Raw genomic sequence first — 24,076 nt, 5'->3', positions numbered from 1 at the left:
ACCCTCTCCTTCCCCTGCTGTGTCCACATGTCCATTCTCTACGTCTACATCTCTATTCCTGCCCTGCAAATAGGTTCATCTGTACCATTTTACTAGACTCCACATATATGCATTAATATACGATATTTGTTTTTCTCTTTCTGGCTTACTTCACTCTGTATGACAGACTCTAGGTCCATCCACATCTCTAAAAATGACCCAATTTCGTTCCTTTTTATGGCTGAGTAATATTCCATTGTATATATGTGCCACATCTTTATCCATTCATCTATCATGTGACATTTAGGTTGTTCCCATGTCCTGGCTATTGTAAATAGAGGTCCAATGAATATCATGGTACATGATTCTTTTTGAATTATGGTTTTCTCAGGGTATATACCCAGTAGTGGGATTGCTGGGTCATATGGTAGTTCTATTTTTACTTTTTTAAGGAACCTCCATACTGTTTTCCATAGTGGCTGTATCAATTTACATTCCCAGCAACAGTGCAAGAGGGTTCCCTTTTCTCCACACCCTCTCCAGCATTTATTGTTTGTAGATTTTTTGATGACGGCCATTCTGACCAGTGTGAGGTGATACCTCATTGTAGTTTTGATTTGCATTTCTCTAATGATTAGTGATGTTGAGCATCTTTTCATGTGCCTCTTGGCCATTTGTATGTCTTCTTTGGTGAAATGTCTATTTAGGTCTTCTGTCCATTTTTTAATTGGGCTGTTTGTTTTTTTGATATTGAGCTCCATGAGCTCTTTGTATATTTTGGAGATTAATCCTTTGTTCGTTGCTTCATTTGCAAATATTTTCTTCCATTTTGAGGGTTGTCTTTCCATCTTGTTTATGGTTTGCTGTGCTTTTGCTTTTGCTTTTTAAAAGCTTTTGTTTTTAAGTTTCATTAGGTCCCATTTGTTTATTCTTGTTTTTATTTTCATTACTCTAGAAGGTGGGCCAAAAAAGATCTTGCTGTGGTTTATGTCAAAGAGTGTTTTTCCGGGCTTCTCTGGTGGTGCAGTGGTTGGGAGTCCACCTGCCGATGCGGGGGACACGGGTTCGTGCCTGGTCTGGGAAGATCCCACATGCCGTGGAGCGGCTAGGCCTGTGAGCCATGGCCACTGAGCCTGCGCGTCCGGAGCCTGTGCTCCACAACAGCAGAGGCCACAACAGTGAGAGGCGCGCGTGTACTGCAAAAAAAAAAAGAGTGTTTTTCCTATGTCTTCCTCTAAGAGTTTTATAGTGTCCAGTCTTAACATTTAGGTCTTTAATCCATTTTGAGTTTTTCTGTATGGTGTTAGGCAGTGTTCTAATTTCATTCTTTCACAGGTTGCTGTCCAGTTTTCCCGGCACCACTTATTGGAGAGACTGTCTTTCTCCATTGTATGTTCTTGCCTCCTTTGTCATAGATTAGGTGACCATATGTGCATGGGTTTATCTCCGGGCTTTCTATCCTGTACCATTGATCTATATTTGTTTTTGTGCCAATACCACACTGTCTCGATTACTGTAGCTTTGTAGTATAGTCTGAAGTCAGCAAGCCTGATTCCTCCAGCTCCATTTTTTTCTCAGGATTGATTTGGCTATTTGGGGTCTTTTGTGTTTCCATACGAATTGTAAAATTTTTTGTTGTAATTCTATAAAGAATGCCATTGGTAATTTGACAGGGATTGCATTGAATCTGTAGATTGCTCTGGGTAGCACAATCATTTTCAAAATAATGACTGCATATTTCTCCATCTGTTTATGTCATCTTTGATTTCTTTCATCAGTGTTTTATAATTTTCTGAGTACAGTCTTTCGCCTCCATAGGCAGTCTTATTCCTAGGTATTTTATTCTTTTTGTTGCAATGGTAAATGGGATTGTTTCCTTAATTTCTCTTTCTGATTTTTCTTTGTTAGTGTATAGGAATGCCAGAGATTTCTGTGCATTAATTTTGTATCCTGCAACCTTACCAAATTCATTGGTAAGTTCTAGTAGTTTTCTGGTGGCATCTTTAGGATTTTCTATGTATATTCTATAGGATTTCTCTGTATTGTTTTTTAAAACTTTATGTGACTCTATAATCATCTCAAAATAAAGTTTTTAAAACTCTATATAAGTGCTTCCTGTTTCCTACTACACCCCTATTGTGTGTAATGTGCACTGTTTACACTGCAGAGCATGGCAAACATGCCTGTGACATTTTAATATTGTAAAGTAGGAAACGCCCTAAAACCAAAGGTTTTCAGGCTGACTCAACTAAACCCAAGGTTACTTTTCATTTAGTGGACAGCAAAAATCAATACTTTGAGCACAAACCCTCCCTCCTAAAATTTTCTATTTATACATATTCCGATATTAATTAAAATATATCTCCCAAACTTTGCCAATTTTCTAGCAGGTTTTGCTTGTTTTTATAAAGGCAGAACAGGAATCCCAAAACTAACTTTAAAATCAATGAGATTATTTGATTAAGAAAAAAAATTTGTATAAATGATTCAGAATAAAAAGGCATATGGGTTTATTATTAAGCCTACTCAAAAACAAAGAAACTTCCAATAATTTTACATAAAAAGTCCAAGATCTGGGGCTTCCCTGGTGGCGCAGTGGTTAAGAATCTGCCTGCCAATGCAGGGGACACAGGTTTGAGCCCTGGCCCAGGAAGATCCCACATGCTGCCGAGCAACTAAGCCCATGAGCCACAACTACTGAAGCCCGCACGCCTAGAACCCGTGCTCCACAGCAAGAGAAGCCACCGCAATGAGAAGCCCGCGCACTGCAACGAAGAGTAGCCCCCGCTCGCCGCAACTAGAGAAAACTCGTGCATAGCAGCACAGCAGCGAAGACTCAACACAGCCAAAAATAAATAAGTAAAATTTAAAAAAAAAAAGTCCAAGACCAGGTTTTTTCAGAGCAAAGTCACCAGGTTAAGATTTCTCTTTCACCTCCTCTCTGAGTTCTATTGAGACTGCAGGGTGTGCAGCACTCTCCTGGGACACCCGCTGCTGGACCACAGAGCCCTAGACCATTGCTGGAGGCCCTCCGGAGGATGGGGGGCGGGGAGGCAGCGGCCCTGTTTTTCCACTTTACACACTGGGCTAAAATAAAATGCGAGAACCTGGCAGCCCTGCCCCCCAGCCTTCTGCATACGTGTAGCCAGAAGCCCCTCCGTCACTCTTCCTCAGGACCTTCCAGACCCACCACCTCAGATTCATCAGATCCAACTGCTGGAAGTCAGTCTGGTTTATTGACAGCAGCCTCTGTCTGTGGGCAGAGGCCACCAAGATCAGGTGGGACCCAGCCGCCGGGACAGCCCACCCTAGGGGCTGGCGGTCTACCCAGCTGAACCCAGACCCTAAAGGAGGGAGGGGGGACTGACCTGGTATGGGAGCTCCAGGCAGGAACTCCAGAGCGAGCCACTTGGATGGGGCAGGATCAGGGTTAGCGGGTGCAGGACCTCTAGAAAAAGGAAAGCAGGGGGGTCGTTTGTAGTATCTCTTCCTGATGCCACCAGAACTTCCAGGCCAGGCACAAAACGGGCAACACAGGGGGAAGCTTGTGGAAAGATCCAAGGAAGCAAAGAAACCCCCAGTGTAAGCAATCTACCTCAACGTAATCTGTGGAGGATTTTACTCGAAAAGCCTATTTTACACTTTAACAAGTTAGATGATGTAAAGTCTATTTCTTAAAAGATAAAGCACTTATAACCACTTACAACACAATTTATGGTTCACTTCTAATCAGTAAAATTGGAGAATGAGTTAAAAAAGGGGGAGAGGAAGGAAAAAAGAAAATTTTTATGAATAAAAAGTTTTAAAGTATTTAATGTTAAACTGTACAAAAACTCAGTATTCCGTTAATAATCCAATCACTGAGACACTATCTTTTCAAAAATTTATATTATAAAAGAAATTTGGAACCAGTAAGACAGTACGACGCTCTGGCCGGAAAAATGATCAGAAAAACGTACAAAAAGGCTGTGAACCGTCCGGTTCCCCCAGCAATGGGGCGCCGGGCGCCCACAGCGCAGCCCGAGGGGAGCGCAGACCCAGGACGGCATGAGGCCTGGGCGCTTTGGGAAAACAGGCCCTTCGACGGTTACACTTTAGGGACAACATTTACAGACCAGATCCTTGCATCTTCCCACCTTTAGGAAAGCGCTAGAGTCATTCACGGGGATCCCTGTCCCCGTGACAGGCAGCGACCCTCCACGAGGCCCCCCTCCTCGGAGCGGCTCCCCGGAGCTGGATGAGGGGCAGTCCCCGAATCACGCGGAAACTCGGGGCTCACGTCGTGAGTCCTTTTCAGGGGACCTGGGACCTGGCGGCGCCGCCTGACGCCGGGACGAGAGCGTAAACTGGGACCACGGGTGAGGTCCGACGGGAACCGGGGAGCGGCGCGTAGAGCCGGGACCCCCAGGGGCTCGTGCAGCGGCGGCTCCTCCGCAGATCTGACCCGGGGATCAGGTGCCCGGGGAGTGTAGACGGTCCAACCGAGTGGCCCGCAGCGTCCGAAGCCTCGCCAGCTTCCGCCCGCGCCCCCATCGCGCCCTCCCCGCAACCCCGGGGCCGCCGCCAGGTGCGGGGGTCTGGAAAAGGGCGCTCAGGTGCAGCACCGCTCTCGGCGCAAAGCCCGGAGGAGGAGGGAGCGGGCGGGGACTGAGTGAGGCCGAGGGGACTGAACCTCGGGAGAAAGGGGAGAGGCCCCCGGGAAGGAGAAGGGGAGACCTCTAAGGAGGAGGAGAGACCAGACACCCCCCGCCCAGGGAGGGGGAGAAGACATCCTCGGGAAGCGGAGACCCCCGGGGAGGGGAGACCCGAGAGGGGGAGGGGAGACCAGACTCCCAGGGAGATGGAGAAGGGACCCCCAAGAAGAGGAGACCTTGGGAGGAGAGACCCCGAGGGGAGGGGAGACCCGGGAGGGGGAAGGGAGACCAGACCCCGAGGAGGGGAAGAACTGACACCCACGGGAAGGGGAGACCCCCAGGGAAGGAAGGGGAGAAGAGGGAAGCCCCGAGGGCCGCACTTCAGGCCGGACCAGGAGACCCGCTCCTAACGCTCACCCGGACGTTCCGACCGCGCCGCGTCCTGGGCCCGGCTTTCCGGAGGGGTGGACAGGGACGCGGCTTCTCCGCATCCCTTTCCAGGCGGTGATACCGCCCCAGGGGCGGGGACGAGGACGGGGACGGAGTCGGGGTCGGGCACGGGGAGGGCCCAGGAGGCCCGCAGTGCTCTCTCTCTCGAACGCCCTCTGAGCCGACGCGGCCGAGAGGGAGTCGCGGCCCCTTTAAGGAGGCGGGGAGTGGGTTCCGTCCACCCCAGGGCGGCGCGGTGCACGCCGGGAGTCGGAGGCGCTGCGGGGCCTGCATGCCGGCGGCCCCCGGCGGCGCAGTGCACGCCGGGAATTGGAGTCCCGCCGGCCTGGCCTAACCGGTTGCTGTCTCCCTGGGCGGGTGTCCCGGGGGCTGAGGACGGGGACGGGGATGGCGCAGCCGGGCCGGGGCGCCTGCGCAGACGGCCGGGGCCGGCGACAAGCTGGGGAGCACGGGGATAATGGTAGGTGGCCCACGGCTTGTCTTTCTCTCGGCCGCTCCTAGGCATCCGGGGCTGGGGGGCGGCGAGGCGCTGCTGGGGCCGAGGGTTGGGGTCGAAGGTCGTGGGTCGGGGGCTGGCGGCGGTGCTGCCTGAGGAGGCGGAGGCACAGAGCGGGCCGGGGACTCCGAGCACTGCCTCCTCGGGAGCGCGAGCAGCCGGGTGACCCCGGAGGGAGGACGTTCCGGGCAGGCGGGCGTCCTGCCGGGAGATGCGGTGGGCCGGATTGCGCCTGAGCCTTGCCGGTGGTTCAGAGCGGCCGGAACGTGGACTTCAGGGTCGAGAATGGCAGGGCTCCCGAGCAGGGCCTCGTGTTCCCCGCCGAGGAGGGCAGAGTCAGCCAGGAGAGAGCGGGAGCCTGGAAAGTCTTTGAGAAGGAGGGGTGTGTGCGAAGCGATCGCCTTTTGTCCCGAGGACAGGACTTGGATGGGAGGGGGTCAGGACTGCGGGTAGGGGGGGCCAGCTAGGAAGCGGTGGTAATAGCTCGGCAAGAAGAGGCCAAGACTTGAACGAAGACTGTCGGTAGTAACAAGGGGCATGAGAGGCGGGAAGGGTGGGGAATTTCACAGAGCCGTTCAGAAAAGGAGAGGAAGGGCTCCGCAGGCACTGGCTGGGGTGTCTGAGCATGCGGTCATGGAATTGACCAAAGTAGGGATTGTAGAAGGAAGCGCAGGTTTGTGCGGGAAGATGATGCAGTAAGGAGGGGGAGAGAGCGGGATCGTCTAGTTGGTTAGAGACGTGGATCTGGAGCCCAGGAGAGAGCGGGCTTTCTGGAAACGTACAGTTACTTTGAAACGTCGTGGAAACCATGGTAGTTGAAGGGTTTCAGTGTTCATTTAGGAAATTCAATGGCTTCTGCGTGCAAGCGAGGTGGTGTGCAAGGTTCCGGAGCTTCGACGCTGAGCAAGGCAGACGTTTGGTACTGATGGAGCCGATGTGCCAGCAGGAGAGATGGGCACTGAACACGCAGCTACGTTATTACAGCTGGGATAAGTGCCAGGGAGAGGCACCGGTTCCAGGAACCGGCAGGGTGGGGTGTGTGGTGTCAGATGCCCAGCCAGTGAAGGCTTGGCCGGGCAACACGGTGTGAGCTGGGGGTGGGGCAGCCAGCTGTGCGCGGCGCCCATGGTGGGTGGGAGGGACAGGAATGGGAAGAGGGCCCCGCGGAGCCCAGAGAGCCAGGGAGCAGCCGCGGCGGGGGGCTGCGACGGGGCACTCATCTGGTCACGGGGAGGAATGGCAGCCTTTGTCCTCGTGGTAGTGGGAGACCGGGGAGAGGCTTTCAGGCCGGAGAGAGATGGTCCACGAGGAATGTGCCCGGAAGAGGGGAGGCGTGAGAACAAACCTCTGGGTGGGAAGAGCAGCCAAGAAGGAGATGGAGAAGCGCCGGTCAGAGAAACATGAGGGCCCGAGAGAGTCGTCCCAGAAACCAGGAGCGGGCGGTCCGCAGTGCGGCCGGGGGGCTCACGCCGGCCCTGGGGCAGCAGCTGCACTGCCCGGCCGAGTGCGCCCGCCTTGGCCGGCGAGACCACACGCCCCAGCTCTTAAGGGGAAGGGGCTGGGTGGGCAGGAGCCTGATTTGCTGAGGAGGTTGGAGAGGAAGGAGAGTGAAAGGGGGCACTTTGGTGTGACTCCATGCACCACCCCCACCTGCTGTACCTGAAACCGTCAAAGCGACTGAATTGATGCCACGAACTGGGTCAGTGTGGTTGCCCTGGCAGCCCCTTGTAAGCTGATCCTAAGAGGAGATTTTGTTGTATTCAGTGTCTCTGGAAGGGCATTTTAAGGATAACATTTTTATTTTGTATTGGTCAGTTTTGGTGCCCAGATCACAGTTAAAATGTTTGAGACTTTTTTGCAGAGGTAGAGAATTTATCTGATGTTTTTCCTGGATTGTCCAGATTTTTATTTCAAGAATTTTGTACATTTTAACAGGGTAAAACAAAGAAATGTAGAAAAAACCCTCCCACTTCCCTTAAAAGCTGCCGTTAATACTTTAATTTCCTTGGCGTGGTGAGCCTTAGTGAAGGCCATCAGAGCTTGAAGGGCAGGCTGGGGCCCTTCCAGGTTATGGACCTTTATTAATTTTAGATGGATTTAGTCCTAAGTAAACCCAGAGCTTTCTTTCCCTGGTAAATGTTTAGTTTATGAGGCTTTTTTTTTTTTTTAGAAAGCTTTATGCCAGGTCCCTTTTTTTACAAATTGCAACTTGAATCTCTTAGTCCCTTTCGGTCATGAAGCACATACAGTCTTCAGCTTTAGCTGTTCGTTGTCGTTTTAATCACTGTAGGGGTAACGTTGAATCGTCGGAATTTTGTTGACCATACCCTCCGCTTTCATCCTGGCCAGAGACCTGCTCTGGGTTCGGCTTGGACCCATGGCTGCTGTTGCTCCTTCAGAACCGGTGCCTTTGTACCACTTCGCGGTTCCAGGTGGTAGGATCTGTCTTGGAATAGACAGGTCCTACCACTTGTAATAGACTGATCATCTGCACTTCTCCCCACTTTGTAACTCACTCGGCGACAATTCAGACCCATCTGGGTGGCCTGGGGCCATGTGCTGCCCCTACGCCTCTCCTCCTAGGCTTCCCAGAAAGCGTTCTCCTCCATACCGCCATATAGCCCTTTGCTCTCGGTTTGGGAGGGGCTGCGAGAGACTACTGTCAAAGGACCTCGTCCTGTCCTCCAGGTGCTGGGCAGCATCTCCTTGGTGGGGATCTGCCGACTGAATGGTTGTCACCTGAGCAAACGTGGCTCTGTTGGCTCATCTTGGAGAGTCTCAGGGTGCTCGCGTGGATTTTTCTGAGGTGCAATCACATAACGTAAAGTTAACTGTTTCGAAGTGTACAGTCCAGTGGTGCGTAGGACCTTCACCGCGTTGTGCTACCGCTGCCTGTATCTAGTTCCAGAACGTTTTCATCCCCCGAAGGAAGGCCCACACCTGTCAGCGGTCCCTCCAATGCCTCCCTCCCCCCGCCCCTGGCCACACCGCCCGCCCTCCATCTCAGGACTTGCTTGTGCAGCACGTTTCACGCGAATGGAATCTCACAGTGTGTGACCGTCTGTGTCTGACTTCCTTTGCTCAGCATAATGTTTTCGAGGCGCACCCATATCGTAGCATATATCAGTACTTCGTGATTTTTTATGGCTGAATTTCATTGTATGTATGTACCGAATTCTGCCTTTACAAGCCTGACAGAACGTTAAAATCTAGCATTGATGGCAGTTTCCATAGTAAACATGTCATGGTTCTTCTGAACGGTGCACCATTTGGGGGTCGAACACCTGTCACCGTCTTAAGGTGTCTGAGGTAAGCCTTGGCTTTGCCCACCTCCCTTGGGGAAGCCGTCAGTGTCATCAAAGATGCCAGCATTGTCTTTTGTCAGTTTACCGTCAAAGCATTTGGGATCTGACCGCATTGAGCTAAATTTAATCTTCCCAGAGAATAGAACCTTGAACTCTTCGGTTTTTCTCAAAGGCTCCATTTCAGGAAATAATGTAGAGAATACGCACGCTGCGTGTGCCCCTGGAACCCGGACTGTAGGCTGCAGTCGCGGGGTAGCTGCGGGTTTGTAAATGCAGCCGCGTGGAGCACAGTTCGCCCGCCTGTCTGCGTGGTGCTTTCACTGCGGCAGAGACCAGCACCTCCTGACCTAGCTCCGGGGTTCGTAGCCCGAGTTCCACCTTCCCTCAGCCTCTGAGAAGCCAGGATGGTCCTAAAAGGTCCATGAAAACCCTGAATTTCTGTGCCAAACCATATGCCCACCTGTGTACCACATACGTTTTCCAGGAGAAAGGATCTGTGCTGTCATCAGATTCCAAAAGGGACCCAGGACCCCAAATGATCAACAGTCATTGTTCTAAGTAGCCAAAATATTAATTCCCTGGGTTATTCTAGGTCAGTGTTTCTCAAACTTCTAAGTCCCAGGCCCCCTGTACCCTTAAAAAAATTATTGAGATTGTAGCCATTGGTATTAACCATATTAGAAATTAAAATGGCAAGTTTCAAAATATATGTTTAAAAATAACAATAGTAAACCCGTTATATATTCACATTACATTTTTGCAAACATCTTTAATCAGAGTTAGGTTCTACAGTCTTCTGTGTTCAGTCTGTCGTGACGTCACCAGTCAGGCAGCCTCTGGAAGCCTCTGCTATTCACCAATGAGAGTGAGAAAGGTGCGTAACGGCTTGGAGGCATTTGGAGAGCTTTTCCCCGGCACTTCCAAGTAGGCAGGAGTACGTGGTGAGAAGGCCGTTTCAGAACGATACCAAATCGTAAGAGTAATTCTGACACGAGGGTACAGGTATCCTGCCCTTAACACTGTGTGCTGCTGTTGGAGCCCTGGAACAGCTCCAGCTACAGAAGCTTCTGGAAAAACTCTTGGCAAAAAAACCTTTGTGTTGTCAGTTGGGGACAGTTGTTATTTTTATTGAAATTGGCACTTAGAATGGAGCTTTCCCTATCAAAATGCAGTCATGCTGCAAAAATAAGTCTGCATGATGAGGCTGTGCAGATCCAGGCTGCTCAGCAGGCTTTAAATTCCACATCAAATGTCAGGTCTGTCCTGTAATGGGCGAGGCGGCAGCGATTCAAGAGCTGATTTTTTTTTTTTTCTAGCAGCTTCTAAGGTTAATTTTACCTTTCCAAAACTTAAAAAATAAAATTCCTCATTTAAACAAGTATTAACACAAACAGAGTAACTCCCTTGGCTTTAAGTTCTTGTTTATTTCTTATTTCCATTTTTTACTTTTGAAAATACTGTGTATAATCTGTCTATTTATATCCAAAAAATCAATTGAAAATTGTATTCCTCTTTTTTAAAAAAAAAAAATCTTGGTTCAGAAACATGTTCTGTGGTTTAAAAATCATATTTGTACTTGTAGTTCTCCAAAAATGAACATTGTTTTCAGTGTGCTTTACATTTTTTTGGCTAAGTTAATTACTGAGCTAATTTTGTAAGTCATATGCTATGCAGATTTTTAAAGTTATTCAGATATGTGCAGCTGCCTTTGGAAAAATATTTTTATGTGAAAATTATCTTTAGTCTTTAAGCTTCATCCCTTATCATTTAATTTTATTCGTGCAATTCTAGTCATTTAAAGTAGACATATGGTACAATCATTTTGGGCCCTAAACATAGATGTATAGTTCAAAGACTATTGACACCTAGAGCAATCATCGCTACACAATGTATACAAATGCACGAGTGCTTCCAAACGACTTTAAAGCATTCAAAATTAGTGTATATGAAGTTTATCAGGACGGTTATTAGGTGAGGGCATCGTAGACCCATTTTTCTGTTATCCTGAAGGTCTGTCGTGTTAGCAACACAGGCTTGAATCAGGAGGTGTGTGGGAACGTCTGTCCTATGAGCCCACGGCGGCAGGTTCTCACGGACACAGGAGCGCAGAGTTGGAAGGGTCTGTGTGATTTTGCTCATTTAAGGTAGGTCAGCAGTTCTCCTTTGGTAACAACATATGTATATATAAATGTGGCGTTGAGCACTTAAGAGTTCGATCTTGTGTGATGGAAGAAGAGTTTGTTACATTTACCCTTTCTTTGTGAGAAGGTGCCACAGGCCTGCTTCTCGCACCTTCTCAGGCAGCAGGTGGGCTGTCATTGTGATGCTGGTCAGGAGACACAGGCTGAGGTCACAGGGCCTCCTCGCTTGGTGAGGCGTTGCTGATTCTTTTAATGGATTTCACGGTTTGATTTTCCCGTGGAGAAATGCTAAGTTCCTTAATTTTATTTCTCAATGAGAAATTGCCGGGGGACCGGGGGGAGCCTGAATTTCTAAGCTGTTAAATGTGGGTGCATAAACTAAATGACTGAAAAATAAGTATATTGTACAGTAGTATTAGCACTATAGCAAATGAAATCACTTTTAAAAGAAAAACATCTTTCTTTTGCTTTGACAAGGTGGTGATAAAAACTTAAAATATTTTGAATACTTTAGAGTGTTTTTCGTAGCAGTTTGCCTTTGGGCAGGGTAAAATTCTGTAAACTTGAAATTTTATTTTACTTTAGGGAGATTAATTAATTTTTTCTTAATGATGAAGTCTTCAAAGAAGTTTCAATGATTTTTTTCCTCCCTAACAAACCCAGGAAACTAGACTTTAAAAATAAAGAGTATTTTCTGGATAAGTCATTATTTGTAGCTATTTCTTTCACATATGGTAGAAAATTGCAGTGCATTGATTGATGTATTTGAAACACACTTGCCAGAACTATGTAGTAGAGGTATGATTCTTACCACCCATTTTAGTAATGCTTTTCAAAATATCCAAATTTTTAACTTCTTTTCCCCTTAACTTTGACTGTAGACCCACAAGATGAAAATAAAATTGGAATTGATGGAATTCAAAAGTTTTGTGATGATTTAAGCCTAGATCCTGCCAGCATCACCGTTTTGGGTATAGCGTGGAAATTCAGAGCCGCGACTCTATGTGAATTTAGCAAAAAGAATTTGTAGATGGCATGACAGAGCTTGGGTAAGTAAACTGGTCTCAGCTTAAACTTTTTCAGAAAGGAAAATACTTTCAGCATTAATTATGTTTCAGCAACCTGTAAACTTCATATCAATTTATGTCCTTTGAATATTTTACAAATTTCTTATGCATTTGTACTATTAAACCTTTGGTTTTCTTTTAAATTCCAGTTAAAGTTTTGTTGAGTGTTTTTATTCAGATTAATTTCTTTTGTAACACTTTCTGCTTTTTAATTTTTTTCCTTCCAGTTTTGAATTGACGGTAAACATCCAGGTGTTTTTGTTTGTTTTCAGCCATTTAATTTATTTCATAATACTGTGTGCTCCATGTATAATTTGTTGTGTTGCTGTATTAAGCATTAATAAAATGTCATTCTGTCTTTTTGCTTGTAACACTTCTCTGTTCTACCTACAGGGTTGGGATAAAAGCTTCATTCATACCTTAACATGTTTCTTACTTGCTGGATGAGTCGGAGAGGTAAACGAAAGCACATAAATATCTTCTAATCACTAAGCTTATTGAACTACTTCAGGAGGTGTGTAAAAGCTGACTTGCTGACTTGCTGCTGCTCTGATCTCTCAGTGTTGACAACTTAAACTCACTTATTTTTAGCTCCCGAAGGAGCTCAAAAGCCGTAGGGTAAACATGTCCTAAGGCTGTGCGGACAGCGTGCTTGTTTACACTGAACCCGTGTGTCTGTTGTGACGTTAAACTCTATGAGACTTTATTTCTAATATCTTACCACATTCCTGGTGGTGGAATAAAACCAAGCAAACAGAAGGTATCATTGTAACAACTTGTCACAGCATATGTGTTCCGCATTCTTTTCACCCAGGAAAGCCTAGAGGAGTTACCAGTAGCCTTAGAATAGGAAAGACCTCTTAAAGAAGCGCTCCGTTGGCATTGGACTACAAGTTGTCCCACCTGTTAAAATCTCCCCCAAATGGGACATTTTGGAAACAAGTGCTTCTTATAGAGACAATTGATGGCATTTCTTAGACATTGTCTAGAAATATGCTGTACAAGCAAAATTTTTAAATTCCTATTATCCTATGAAGTATCATAACTTAAAAAATATATTTTAAAGATTTTGAGAGTGAGTCTTCCCAAAATGTTTTAGATAATCTCACGCCCTCTTCTCTGGAGTATACAGAACATAACTTTAGCTTACAAGTTAATGATGGTTGGTGGACTGCTCTCTCTGTACACCTCATGGAGCAGTTAAAGGTGAAACTATTTTTCAAAATATTAAGCAAAAGTATTATGAATGTATTAGTGAACTATATGGTGGAGATAACCTATGTTTTTAGAGATGTGAAGGACTTTGCTTCTGGTCTAAATAGCACTAACCTCTAAAAATACTTTGGCTTTTGTGTCTGCTCTCTTATGATTTCTTCACATGTTTTCCTGGCTATTAACTCCGGACAGGTTAGAATACCTGCCTTTAACAGTTAATTCTACACCCTTTCTTTGGGGGCTTGAAGATTCTTAGGCGACCTGAATAAACTTTGTGAAACACCTTGACATCTTTTGAAAAACAAAACACTGTCTGTGTGGGTCTTCTCTGTCGTATTCCATGGGTCTTTTTATCTGTGTCTTTAACCCAACACCACATATTCTTGATTGCTGTAGCCTTAGAGTAAGTCTTGAAATGAATTAGTAAAGTCTTCCTACTTTATTCATCTACTTCAAGATTGTTAGTCAGCTTTTATTATTTCAATGGGGGAAAAAAGAGCCTTTTCAACCAATGATGCAGAAACAACTGGGTAAAGGTGAAAAAGTTTAACCTCAGTCCCTCTTTCATATCATATATAAAAATTAATTGGGGCTAGATTGTAGACCTGTACAAGATACTGACAACCATAAAGTTTTAGACAAAACATTAAGAGGCTATCTTTGTAACCTTGTGTTAAGCAACACTTTTTCAGGGAAGACATAAAATGCACTAGCCATAAGGAAAAAAACTGATAAATTGGACTCCAGCAAAGTTTAAAACTTCTGCTTATCAAAAGATGCTTTTAGGGCTTCCCTGGTGGTGCAGTGGTTGAGAATCTGCCCGCCAATGCAGGGGACACGGGTTCGTGCCCTGGTCTAGGAAGATCCCACATGCCGCGGAGCAAGTAGGCCCGTGTGCCACAACTACTGAGCCTGCGCCATCTGGAGCCTGTGCTCCACAACAAGAGAGGCTGCAACAGTGAGAGGCCTGCGCACCGTGATGAAGAGTGGCCCCTGCTCGCCGCAACTAGAGAAAGCCCACACACAGAAACAAAGACCCAACACAGCCAAAAATAAAAATAATTAATTAATTAATTTAAAAAAAAAACTTATAAAAGATGCTTTTAGGAAAATGAAAAGGGTAAAACAGTGGGAAAGTATTTGTTTGCTCTTTGTGTATGTTATAATGACTATAAAAACAGTAGGAGAATTATAATTTATATATAATTCCTAAATAAGAGAGCAAGGAGTAAAGTTATTTTAAAATTCAATCCGAAAGAATCCAAGAAAAAAAAACACACAAGGAAAATTAGTTTATGGCAGGACAAATAGCAAGCACATGATAAAATGGAGGATTTAAGCCTAAAAATGTCAGCATTTACATAATTATATTAAGTGTAAGTGAATTAAATGTTAGATGGATTTTTTAAAATTGTCTACCGTGGGGCTTCCCTGGTGGCGCAGTGGTTAAGAATCCGCCTGCCAATGCAGGGGACACGGGTTTGATCCCTGGTCTGGGAAGATCCCACATGCCACGGAGCAGCTAAGCCCGTGTGCCACAACTACTGAGCCTGAGCTCTAGAGCCTGCGAGCCACAACTACTGAGGCCCACGTGCCACAACTACTGAAGCCCACACGCCTAGAGCCCATGCTCCACAACGAGAGAAGCCACCGCAATGAGAAGCCCACGCACTGAAACGAATAGTAGCCCCTGCTTGCCGCAACTAGAGAAAGCTCGTGCACAGCAACAAAAACCCAATGCAGCCAAAAATAAATAAATAAAATTTAAAAATTTTTTTTAAAAAATCAACTACCGTGTGTACTGTCTACAGTACATACAACTAAGACATAAGGGCACAGAACAATTTGAAGGACAGAAGCTGATACATTATGCAAACGTTAACCAAAAAAAAGGCTGATGTGGCTGTTAAGATTAAAAGAAGCTTTGAAGCAAATAGTAATTCTAGAGATAATGAAGGCATATCTGTTTTTTTTTTTTTTTGAAAAAAGAAAAGGTGCTTTATTCAGGCAGCCAGCAACCTGGGAAGATGGTGGACTAGTGTCCTCATACCATCTCCAGGTTGCTGGTTAGGGGACAAAAATTTTAAAAGGGAGTCTCAGGTATATACAGGCTGGGAGGGGGGGCTACGTGCAGAACAGCACAGTCAGCTCCAATAGTCATCTCGAACTGGTCCTGCAATGGTCTGGTCAGCATCATCTCCATGGTTTCATGCACAATTAATCTTCTATTCCAGGGTGGGTCTGCTTCCACCTTCTCAAGGCTCTGGAATTCTGTGTTGCGGGTCATTTTCAGCTGTGGATGCACATCCCCTGAGTTCTCAGTTCCCCCAATTCCAGCCCAAGTCAGGCAGAGCAGGATGGTATTTAGCAACTGGTATCGCATGTCCAGAAGACCTCACATGATGTCTCAACTGGAGACATTTTGACAAAGAGGAACCAACCAGTATATACATGGAGGAGACAACAAGGAGGGGAAAGTTATGTGTTAATGAATTAAAGAGCAGAGGAAAGGGGGAGGGAAGGAAGGGAGAAGAGAAGGAAGGAAGGGGGGGAAGGAGGGAAGGAAGAAAGGGGGAAGGACAGGAAGGAAGGAAGGGGGAAGGAGAGGAAAGAAGGGAGGGAAGGAAGCAAGGAGGGAGGGAAAGAAGGAAGGAGGGAGGGATGGAGGAAAGAAGGAGAAGCAGGAGAGGAAGGGAGGGAGGGGGAATCTGACGGACATCTCTTAATGATAAAAGTTTTATTTCCCCAAGAGGGTAATAGTTTATTTAAAGCAGAAGGTAATACTCTAAAGAGAAAGATACAAACTACAAGCAAAGTGGGGGATTCTCACATCTTACCAACTGGTAGAATAAGTAGATGAAAAATCAGTTAGGAAATAGAAGATTTGGAAAAGGAGATAGAACTTTGCCCTTGATGTTGAAGGATACATATTCTTTTCAAAAAGACATAGAACATTTATAAACATTGACCGTAAACTGGGTCGTAAAGTAAGTTGCAACAAATTTCAAAGACTTGAAATGATACAGAGCATGTTTTCTGACCACAATAGAATTAAGCGAGGAATATAACAAAAAGATAGATAGGTTGAAATATGTGTGGATATTATACCTCTGAATAACCCTTGGGTTGAGAAAGAAGTTACAATGGAAATTAGAAAGTATTTTGAATGGTAAAACACTACATATGAAAACTTGCAGGATTCAGCTTCTTAAATGCATATTTTAGAAAGAAAAGTTGAAAATCAGTAAGGAAAGCATCCATCTTAACAAGTAGAGAAAAGAGCAGGAAGTTAAACTCAAAGAGTGTTGACAGAAGGAATTAATTTTTTTGAACAGGCAGTAATTTTATGAAACTTTTTAAAAGTTGTAAGTAGAAAGGATTTGTAAAGCCAAAAGCTTGTTATGTGAACACTTATAAAGTAATGAATAACAAATAACCAATATAGAATGAAAGGGGGACATCATTATAGACCCTACAGATTAAAGGATGAGAGTATTATGAACAACTTTATGTTAGTAAATTTGAAAACCTGAATGAAATAAGAAGTTCTTTTAAAAATAACAACTTACTGAAATGGGCACATGAAGAAATAGTTCCATAACTCTTACAGAATCTGAACCCATAATTTAAAATCTTTTCAAAGAGAAAACTCTTGGCCAGAATTGGTTCACTGGCACATCCTACCAAGCTTTTAATAAAGAGAATAGCACCAATTTCACACCACCTCTTCCAGAGAATAGTACAGGAAGAAATACTCCACAATATGTTTTGAGGCCAGCACAGCCTATACAATAAGGCCTAGAGAGGACATTTTGAGGATGGAAAATTATAGGCCACTCTCAGTCATAAGAATCAAAAGATGCATATGATGAACATAAGATCCAAAAATCCTAAACAAATTTTCAGCAACATAAATTAAGCCCCCAAAACAAATCAACCAAAAAACCAGGATAATTTGTCATGACAAAGTTTGTTGTAGTCCAGGAATGCAAGATTTTTTTAACATTACAAAGTTGATCAATGTAATTTATCACAGTAACAGAAAAGTGAGGGGGTGGATATTATCTCAGTGCATAACATGGGACTTTTCAAGCTACAGTAATTAAGGGTACATGACGGGGCTTCCCTGGTGGCGCAGTGGTTGAGAGTCCGCCTGCCGATGCAGGGGACCCGGGTTCGTGCCCCGGTCCGGGAGGATCCCACGTGCCGCGGAGCGGCTGGGCCCGTGAGCCGTGGCCGCTGAGCCTGCGCGTCCGGAGCCTGTGCTCCGCAATGGGAGAGGCCACAGCAGTGAGAGGCCTGTGTACCGCAAAAAAAAAAAAAAAAAAAAAGAGTACACGGCATTGGGGGCCAGATTAGATGAATAGGCCAGTGGAGCAGAATGGACAGCCCAGAAACAAATCCATGTTTACAGGAACACTTGATTTACGGGAAAGGTGGCCCTTTGGAGAAGTGGAGAGTGGACAGCTTTTCAGTAAATGGTCCTGGGAGAATTGTCTAGTCATACGGAAAAAAATGCATCTTGATCTCTGCCTCACACCGTACATGAAAGTCAGTTCAAGTGGGTTGTAGATCTCACTGTGAAAGGCTGAAGGCAGAAACCTTTAGAAAATAATGGAGGAGAATATCCTTATGGCCATGCAGTAGGGCAGGTTGTAAAATGCATGAAAAATCACTGTAAAGAAGACTGTAGAGTGTACTACGCTAAAATAAGAACTTCTGACCAAGAAACAGCATCGAGAAGTGAAGAGGCATCCACGTGAGGGGTGGGGGCCGTGAGATACTCAACTGACAAAGGCCTGTGTCCCTGATATGTAGAGAATTCCCACAGAACAACAAGAAAAAGATAACCTAATTGAGAATGGGTACTCTAATTTGCACACTGCCATGAATGAGGCTGAACGCCTGCTTGTATCTTCACTGGCCATGTGGAACGCAACTTTTGTGAAGGGCTTGGTCAAGTCTCTTACCCATCGACTTTTTTTTTTTTTTTTTTTTTTTTTTTTTTTGCGGGCCTCTCACTGTTGTGGCCTCTCCCATTGCGGAGCACAGGCTCCGGACGCCCAGGCCCGGCGGCCATGGCTCACGGGCCCAGCCGCTCAGCGGCATATGGGATCCTCCCGGACCAGGGCACGAACCCATGTCCCCTGCATCGGCAGGCGGACTCCCAACCACTGCGCCACCAGGGAAGCCCCCCATCGACTTTTGAATCAGATTCTGTTTTAGTTCTTAAGTGGCAAGGCAGGTCTATTTGGAAAGCACTGTGTCCCTTCCTTTCTAAATGAGTTTTTAACTTGTAGTTCATCACTTAGAAAGTGCATTGGGCTATTTTTTATTATTTATTTATTTATTTATTTATTTTGCGGTACGCGGGCCTCTCACTGTTGTGGCCTCTCCCGTTGCAGAGCACAGGCTCCGGACGCGCAGGCGCAGCGGCCACGGCTCACGGGCCCGGCCGCTCCGCGGCATGTGGGATCCTCCCGGACCGGGGCGCGAACCCGCGTCCCCTGCATGGGCAGGCGGACTCTCAACCACTGCGCCACCAGGGAGGCCCGGGCTATTTTTAAAAAATAAATGATATGTGTTAATAGTATCCAGGTCGGTTCAGCTTTCAAGAAAGCCCGATACATAAGAAAATGAGAGTCTTTGAAATGGTTTAATTAGGGGATACTTACTTACATGTCCAAATAACATAGTACACAAATCCTTTTTTTTTTTTTTTTTTTCTTTTGGCTGTGCTGCGTGGCTTGCAGGATCTTAGTTCCCTGACCGGAGATTGAACCTGGGCCACCACAGTGAAAGTGTCAAGCCCTAACCACTGGACCGCCAGGGAATTCCCAACAAAGCCTTTTTGAAAGACATTTCCCCAGAGTTACAAAATTAGATTACACGCAACTTCAGGAGCACTTCTGTAAGCATTAGGCCTCGTGTCGCTCCTAGGTAAGATCGCTGATTGTTACTGAGTAAGTGAACGCAGGTGTGCTGAGCAGTAGTCATTGGGCAGTGGAAAAGAAATTGGGGTTCACTAACTGCTCTCTCTCTTTTTGCCAGACTTAGAAATGGCCGTCACCTGTTGAAAGTTGGTATTAGCCGGAAGGCTTACGTTTTTAGATCTCTGGAACATCTTTCTGTTGGTAAGCGCCTTCCTGCTTGCCGGGGCCCCGCGGGAGGGGTCCGAGGGTGCGGCGGCCATCCGTACCAACCGATGGCTCGACCGCGGGCACCGTGGAGCCAGGGTCTCGCGCAGAGGTCACCAAGGAGCAGACCCGCGGCCACGCCCTGCCACCGGCCGAAAGCGGCGCCCGGGGGCTCTGACCCGGCTGCTCCGAGGCCGCCTCCTCTGGACTGTCCACCAGTGGGCCCCCCAGCTGTGTTCACGGGCTGGGACGACTGCTGGATGTACCGTGCATCGCGCGGGAGGAGTGGAGGGCTCAGCTGGCCCCGGGGGGAGCGGGTCCTTTGGGGCGGGGTCTCGGCTGTGGCTGCGGGGAGGGTGCGGGGTGCAGGCCGTCCTGACCTCGGGAGGTGGCCGTGCTGTCCTGCTCAGGCGCCCCCTGCACGCGAGCAGCAGCCCTTCCACTGGGTGGCTGGGTGGGGGCTGTGTGGGAAAGCCCTCCTGGAGCAGCCTGGGGAAGGACCCCCGAACGCCACACAGCGGAGGGACACAGGGCTCACGTGGGACGGCAGGTGCAGAAGAGCACGCGTGCCGTGCTCGTGACGCGCGTGTTCTGAGGTGCGAGACGAGCTTGCGAGCCGTCTGCGAACCGTGTGCGTGTGACATGTGCGGACGGGCCCACAGCGGCACCTGCTGCCTTATGAGCTGGGAGCCTCTGGGAGGTAAAGGGGAGGCCGGGCCGGGGCCGGGGCTGCCCCTTCGGCTGCGGGCGGGTAGCCTGCACGTGTGTGCTGCACCTGAAGTACCAAGGAACAGAGACATTTCCAGAAAAGTGTCCCATCTCACTTCAAAGAACTCCCTGGTATTTAGGAAAATAAATGTATCAAAATAGTACTTGCCTGCACTGTTTCTGAATTGGTTTGGGGCTTAGGTAAAGAGATTAAAAGTGCTGCCTCTCGATTTGAAATAAAAGTTTGTAATTTTTGTATTTTTAAAGTTTTATTTTAACTTGTGTTTAAATAAGTCTGCTTTCTACATCTGCACATTGGCAATATGTAGCTCTTAACGTTTACCCAACGCGCTATTACGATTTTAACTTTTGACAATATTGTTCCAGTACTTATTCCTTATCAAATTCTGTTCTGAGATAACCAGGCCAGTAGAACACCTGAGAGCTAAGTCTGTATCGTAAGTCTGGTGGCTTTTTTCTCTTGTGTATTGGGAGCATCGCAAAAGATCAATCCCAAGGAACACTTGGAACCTTCTGCTAGATTTTGGAAATATGATTGCAGATGACATGTCCAGCTACGACAAAGAAGGTACGAGAAGTAGTCGGACTTCAGGCGATGGCCAGAGGCACTGACGCGGGCGCACACGTCTCTGCCCGCGGACCACGGGTCCGTGATGGCAGCGCAGGCCCCGGGGCGGACGGCACCTGCTGACTCCTGGCCCGACCCCTTCCGGAGACGGAGGTGGTGATCCTAGTGACTAGCAGTCACTTTATTATGTCTTGTAAATCGCACAAAAGAAAATACAGCTTCGTATTTAGTTAGAGTCAGGAAGACAGTTGTCTGAGCTAAAGCATGTCAGAGTGGATGCGCAAAGGCCCTGAGGCAGACCTCGAGCAGGACAGTCACTGGGGCCCAGTGCCCCGCGTGTGGCTGCAGCGGCTCTTCCATAGCACGGCCGAAGCTCTCGGAAGTTTGCGGCCTCCATTTGCTCACCTGAGCACGATCACGCCTGCTGCGGCCCCCACCCCAAACATTTCAGGACTCGGGGAGTGTTTGCCTGCCTGCTGAGCTGTGGGCGCTGCCCCATTCGGGAAGGACGCCCACCCCCCGGCCCCGCCACCGTCAGCTCCCCCTCCCTGGCCAGGAGGTGACTGTGCACATTCCCGGCGGGGTCAAGGCTGGGCGGTCCTCACAGGGCCGGGTCCACACGAGCACACCAGCGCTTGCCAACCCTGGTCCGGCTAGAGCAGAAGAGGGTCGCTTTAGCCAATTCTTTAAGTGGAGCACAGGCTGTAGAAAGTTCAAATCATCTGAGTTCTTGAAATATAAAAGACTGTGAAAAAATGCTTTGAATGTTAAAATATTGCTCTAAATCGTTGATTTTTTTTTTTTAAAAAAACTATTTGCTTTCCTTCAGGAGCACGGCCTGTTCTTATAGATGATTTCGTAGAATTTGCGCAGCCAGCGGTCACAGGTGGTAAAGGCAGCCCTCTCTAGGCGGAAAACGGAGCTGGATTAAGATGAAAAGGGACTGTCCTGCAGGAGACACTGGCCAGCTATGCCTGTTGCCCATTTTGGAAGTCATCCTGACCAGTCGTGAGACTGGAGACCCTCTCCTGCCGCTTAGAGAAGACACCGCTGACTGTGGACGCCGCATGGAGACCCTCTGAGCTCGCTGCTGCGGCGCCCAGAGACACGGCCCTGGCTGTTGCTGCGAGAGACCTCTGCAAGATTTCCGCGTTTACGGAGGAGCTGGGGCCCGTCTGCAGGCTGCGGGGTCGCTGTTGATCACGACCCAAAGCGAGGCTGCGCTCACCGCACTCGCTGAATTGTCCGTAACCACCCCTGAGAAACAGTACACGTCAGGCTGCTGGAAACGTGCCCTGTAGAGGACGATTGTCGTGCATGCTGACGGTTTTAAACTTGGTGCCAGGGTTAAGATTTATATTTTTTGAATCATCAAGTGTCTAGATTTATCAGCTCTATTTTCATTTCGCTTTTCTCTGGATGTTCATCTGGGAATCATTTTACAGGTTAACGTGCCATTGCAGTTTGCACGGCGATGGTGTCGTGATTCCAGAAAAGTGTTCTTTTAAATTGCCTGCAAGTCAGTGGGTCTGCTTTGCTTCTCATAATGTCAGCTGAACTTCCTAAGAAGCTTCATAAAGTATGCTTCTAAAAAAAAGTATTTAAAAGGACATTTCTCCATGAAAAATTATTTCTTTCAAGATAAATGATAGATTTAAACATCAGCGTTCTCTCCTTTCAGCCGTCTGTAACGAGTACTGTTCACCCACCCGCCCTCATACGGTTGCCACATGTGGGAGGTAAAATACACATTGTTGTCCCCAAATCCCCACACCGGAAACCACGTCACGTGCAGGTGGATGTGTGTGTCCGCGTCTCGTTGCCCGGCCTGTCGGGGGGACGCTGTCCAGAACCGCCGCGTGGACCCCACCTCGTACTGGGAACGATCTTCACGCCACAGGTGTGCTGCTGCCCAGCCCGCAGCCCTGTTCGTGAGACAGATAAATCGGGTAATTTCACAGGAGAGGGGAATTCACTCAGGTTTCCAGAAAGTGCGCCTAAAATGTGTAGTTGGTTTGGCGTCCAAAAGTGTGACCCACTCAGGTCTGGGGCCTGGAGACCCAGTCTGGGGGGGTCAGCCCGTCACAAGGCGCAGGCCCAGGGAAGTCACCTGATCTCTCCCAGGCCCCGCTGCCCCGTCCTCTACCTGTAAGACTAGGGTTCTAAAAGGCTTTAATAGAAACTTCCAACAATTGTAACACGTCCTTCGAGGCCTCGTGGGTTCTGACATGTAAGAGTTCTGTTCAGAGAGGTTATGGAACTCGGACGGGCCTGTAAGAATCATGAGGTCTGTGGCACTGTTTCATTCTTGAGATTTAAAGTTATGTGGAGCAAAGGTGTTCTATGGAGTCGTTTATCAACAGATACCAAAACATCAGTGACAAAGGCTCTTCCAACACTTGTAGGTTTCCCTTCTACAATAAACGTTTAAGTTGTGCGTGCTGTGAAAGTGCTGTGGATTCTGGAATCACTAAAATTCTCTTCCTGGCGTCGTGGTGCCTTTCGGTTCTGTCCTCGGACGCTCGGCCCTGCATGTCAGGGTCCCGGTCCCACGCCAGGGGAGCGACCTGGGACCCTCCCAACCTGTGTCCAGCCTGCCACCTTGTTACAGGACCACGTCCCACACGGACGGCCTGGGTCACATCCTTTCCTTTCTAGGGATCACATAGGATCTGCTAAATACACCTGTCCCATGTGGGCGGTCACAGATCTCATGATACACGAATTTCCTTGAACTGATGGAAGTTACATACCTAACCGACCCACTGGAACGCAGACTGTAAATACAGTGAAGACATGCGGATTAACCAAGCGTGAGAGGCTTAACACGCGTGGGCTTCTCGTGCCTGCTGGGAGTTCCTGTGCCGGACGGCCTCACCTCCTTCCGTGCTGGTGACATCGCACACGTCGGTGTGTTCTTTTACCTTAGTACACGCTTAAGTGGGACGTTACATACGTCTCCAGCTCCAGGCTCTGCGGGGACGGCCATACCCACGACCCATAGCACACGGCCAGGGCTCGGCAAACGCTGCGGGAACAAGGCAGTGGGCTCGCCTCACCTCTTCCTCTCGGCGGACGTCGGCCAGCTAGTGTGGGGCTGCTCTTAGCGTCTGTGACGACAGCATCTGCTGCCTCAGGTTCAGCAAAGGAGACCAGCCGAAGACGGCACCTCTGCCTCGGTGATAAACGGTTCTGCCACGTGGTGCCTTTCTCCCCGCGCGGGTGGCTGTCTGAGGGGCTGCCCTCGGGGAGGGAGCCTGCACCCTAGCAACCCGGGCCAGCTGCACTGGTCGTAAAGGACTTTTGCCTCAGCACCTCTCAGGACTGCGCCGGCCGGAGTCGTGTTCCAGAACCT

The 24,076-nt window shown here is 47.8% G+C and overlaps 2 protein-coding genes across 11 annotated transcripts in view; one reads left to right on the top strand and one right to left on the bottom strand.

The window, feature by feature from the left end:
• TMCO3 (transmembrane and coiled-coil domains 3) overlaps positions 1-7,055 on the bottom strand; it is a 33,417-nt gene extending 26,362 nt beyond the window's left edge. For 3 of the 10 annotated variants that reach the window (XM_067016374.1, XM_067016371.1, XM_067016378.1), the window contains exons 1-2: positions 5,031-7,046; positions 3,348-3,427 (exon numbers count right to left, since the gene is read on the bottom strand). Coding sequence is in view for 4 of the 10 variants with exons in the window: in XM_067016369.1 (XP_066872470.1) it covers positions 3,348-3,427; positions 5,031-5,568 (618 nt within the window). In the remaining 6 variants the exon portion in view is untranslated. Of the gene's footprint in view, positions 1-3,347; positions 3,428-5,030 lie in introns of all 10 variants that reach the window. The other 7 variants (XM_067016367.1, XM_067016370.1, XM_067016375.1 and 4 more) reach the window with 5 other exon arrangements.
• On the top strand, positions 5,589-23,170 carry DCUN1D2 (defective in cullin neddylation 1 domain containing 2). Its single transcript, XM_059041766.2, is given in 7 exon segments — positions 5,589-5,941; positions 11,887-12,018; positions 12,021-12,054; positions 15,625-15,629; positions 19,339-19,421; positions 20,628-20,721; positions 21,551-23,170. Coding segments are annotated over 7 exon segments (525 nt in total). The 5' UTR covers positions 5,589-5,844; the 3' UTR covers positions 21,631-23,170.
• The last annotated feature ends 906 nt before the right edge of the window (positions 23,171-24,076 follow it).

Source organism: Kogia breviceps, chromosome 16 (genome assembly GCF_026419965.1).
Source record: "Kogia breviceps isolate mKogBre1 chromosome 16, mKogBre1 haplotype 1, whole genome shotgun sequence".
Classification (NCBI taxonomy): domain Eukaryota; kingdom Metazoa; phylum Chordata; class Mammalia; order Artiodactyla; family Physeteridae; genus Kogia; species Kogia breviceps.
Note: the sequence above shows the minus strand (reverse complement) of the source record. Positions and strands in the feature narration are given on the sequence as shown.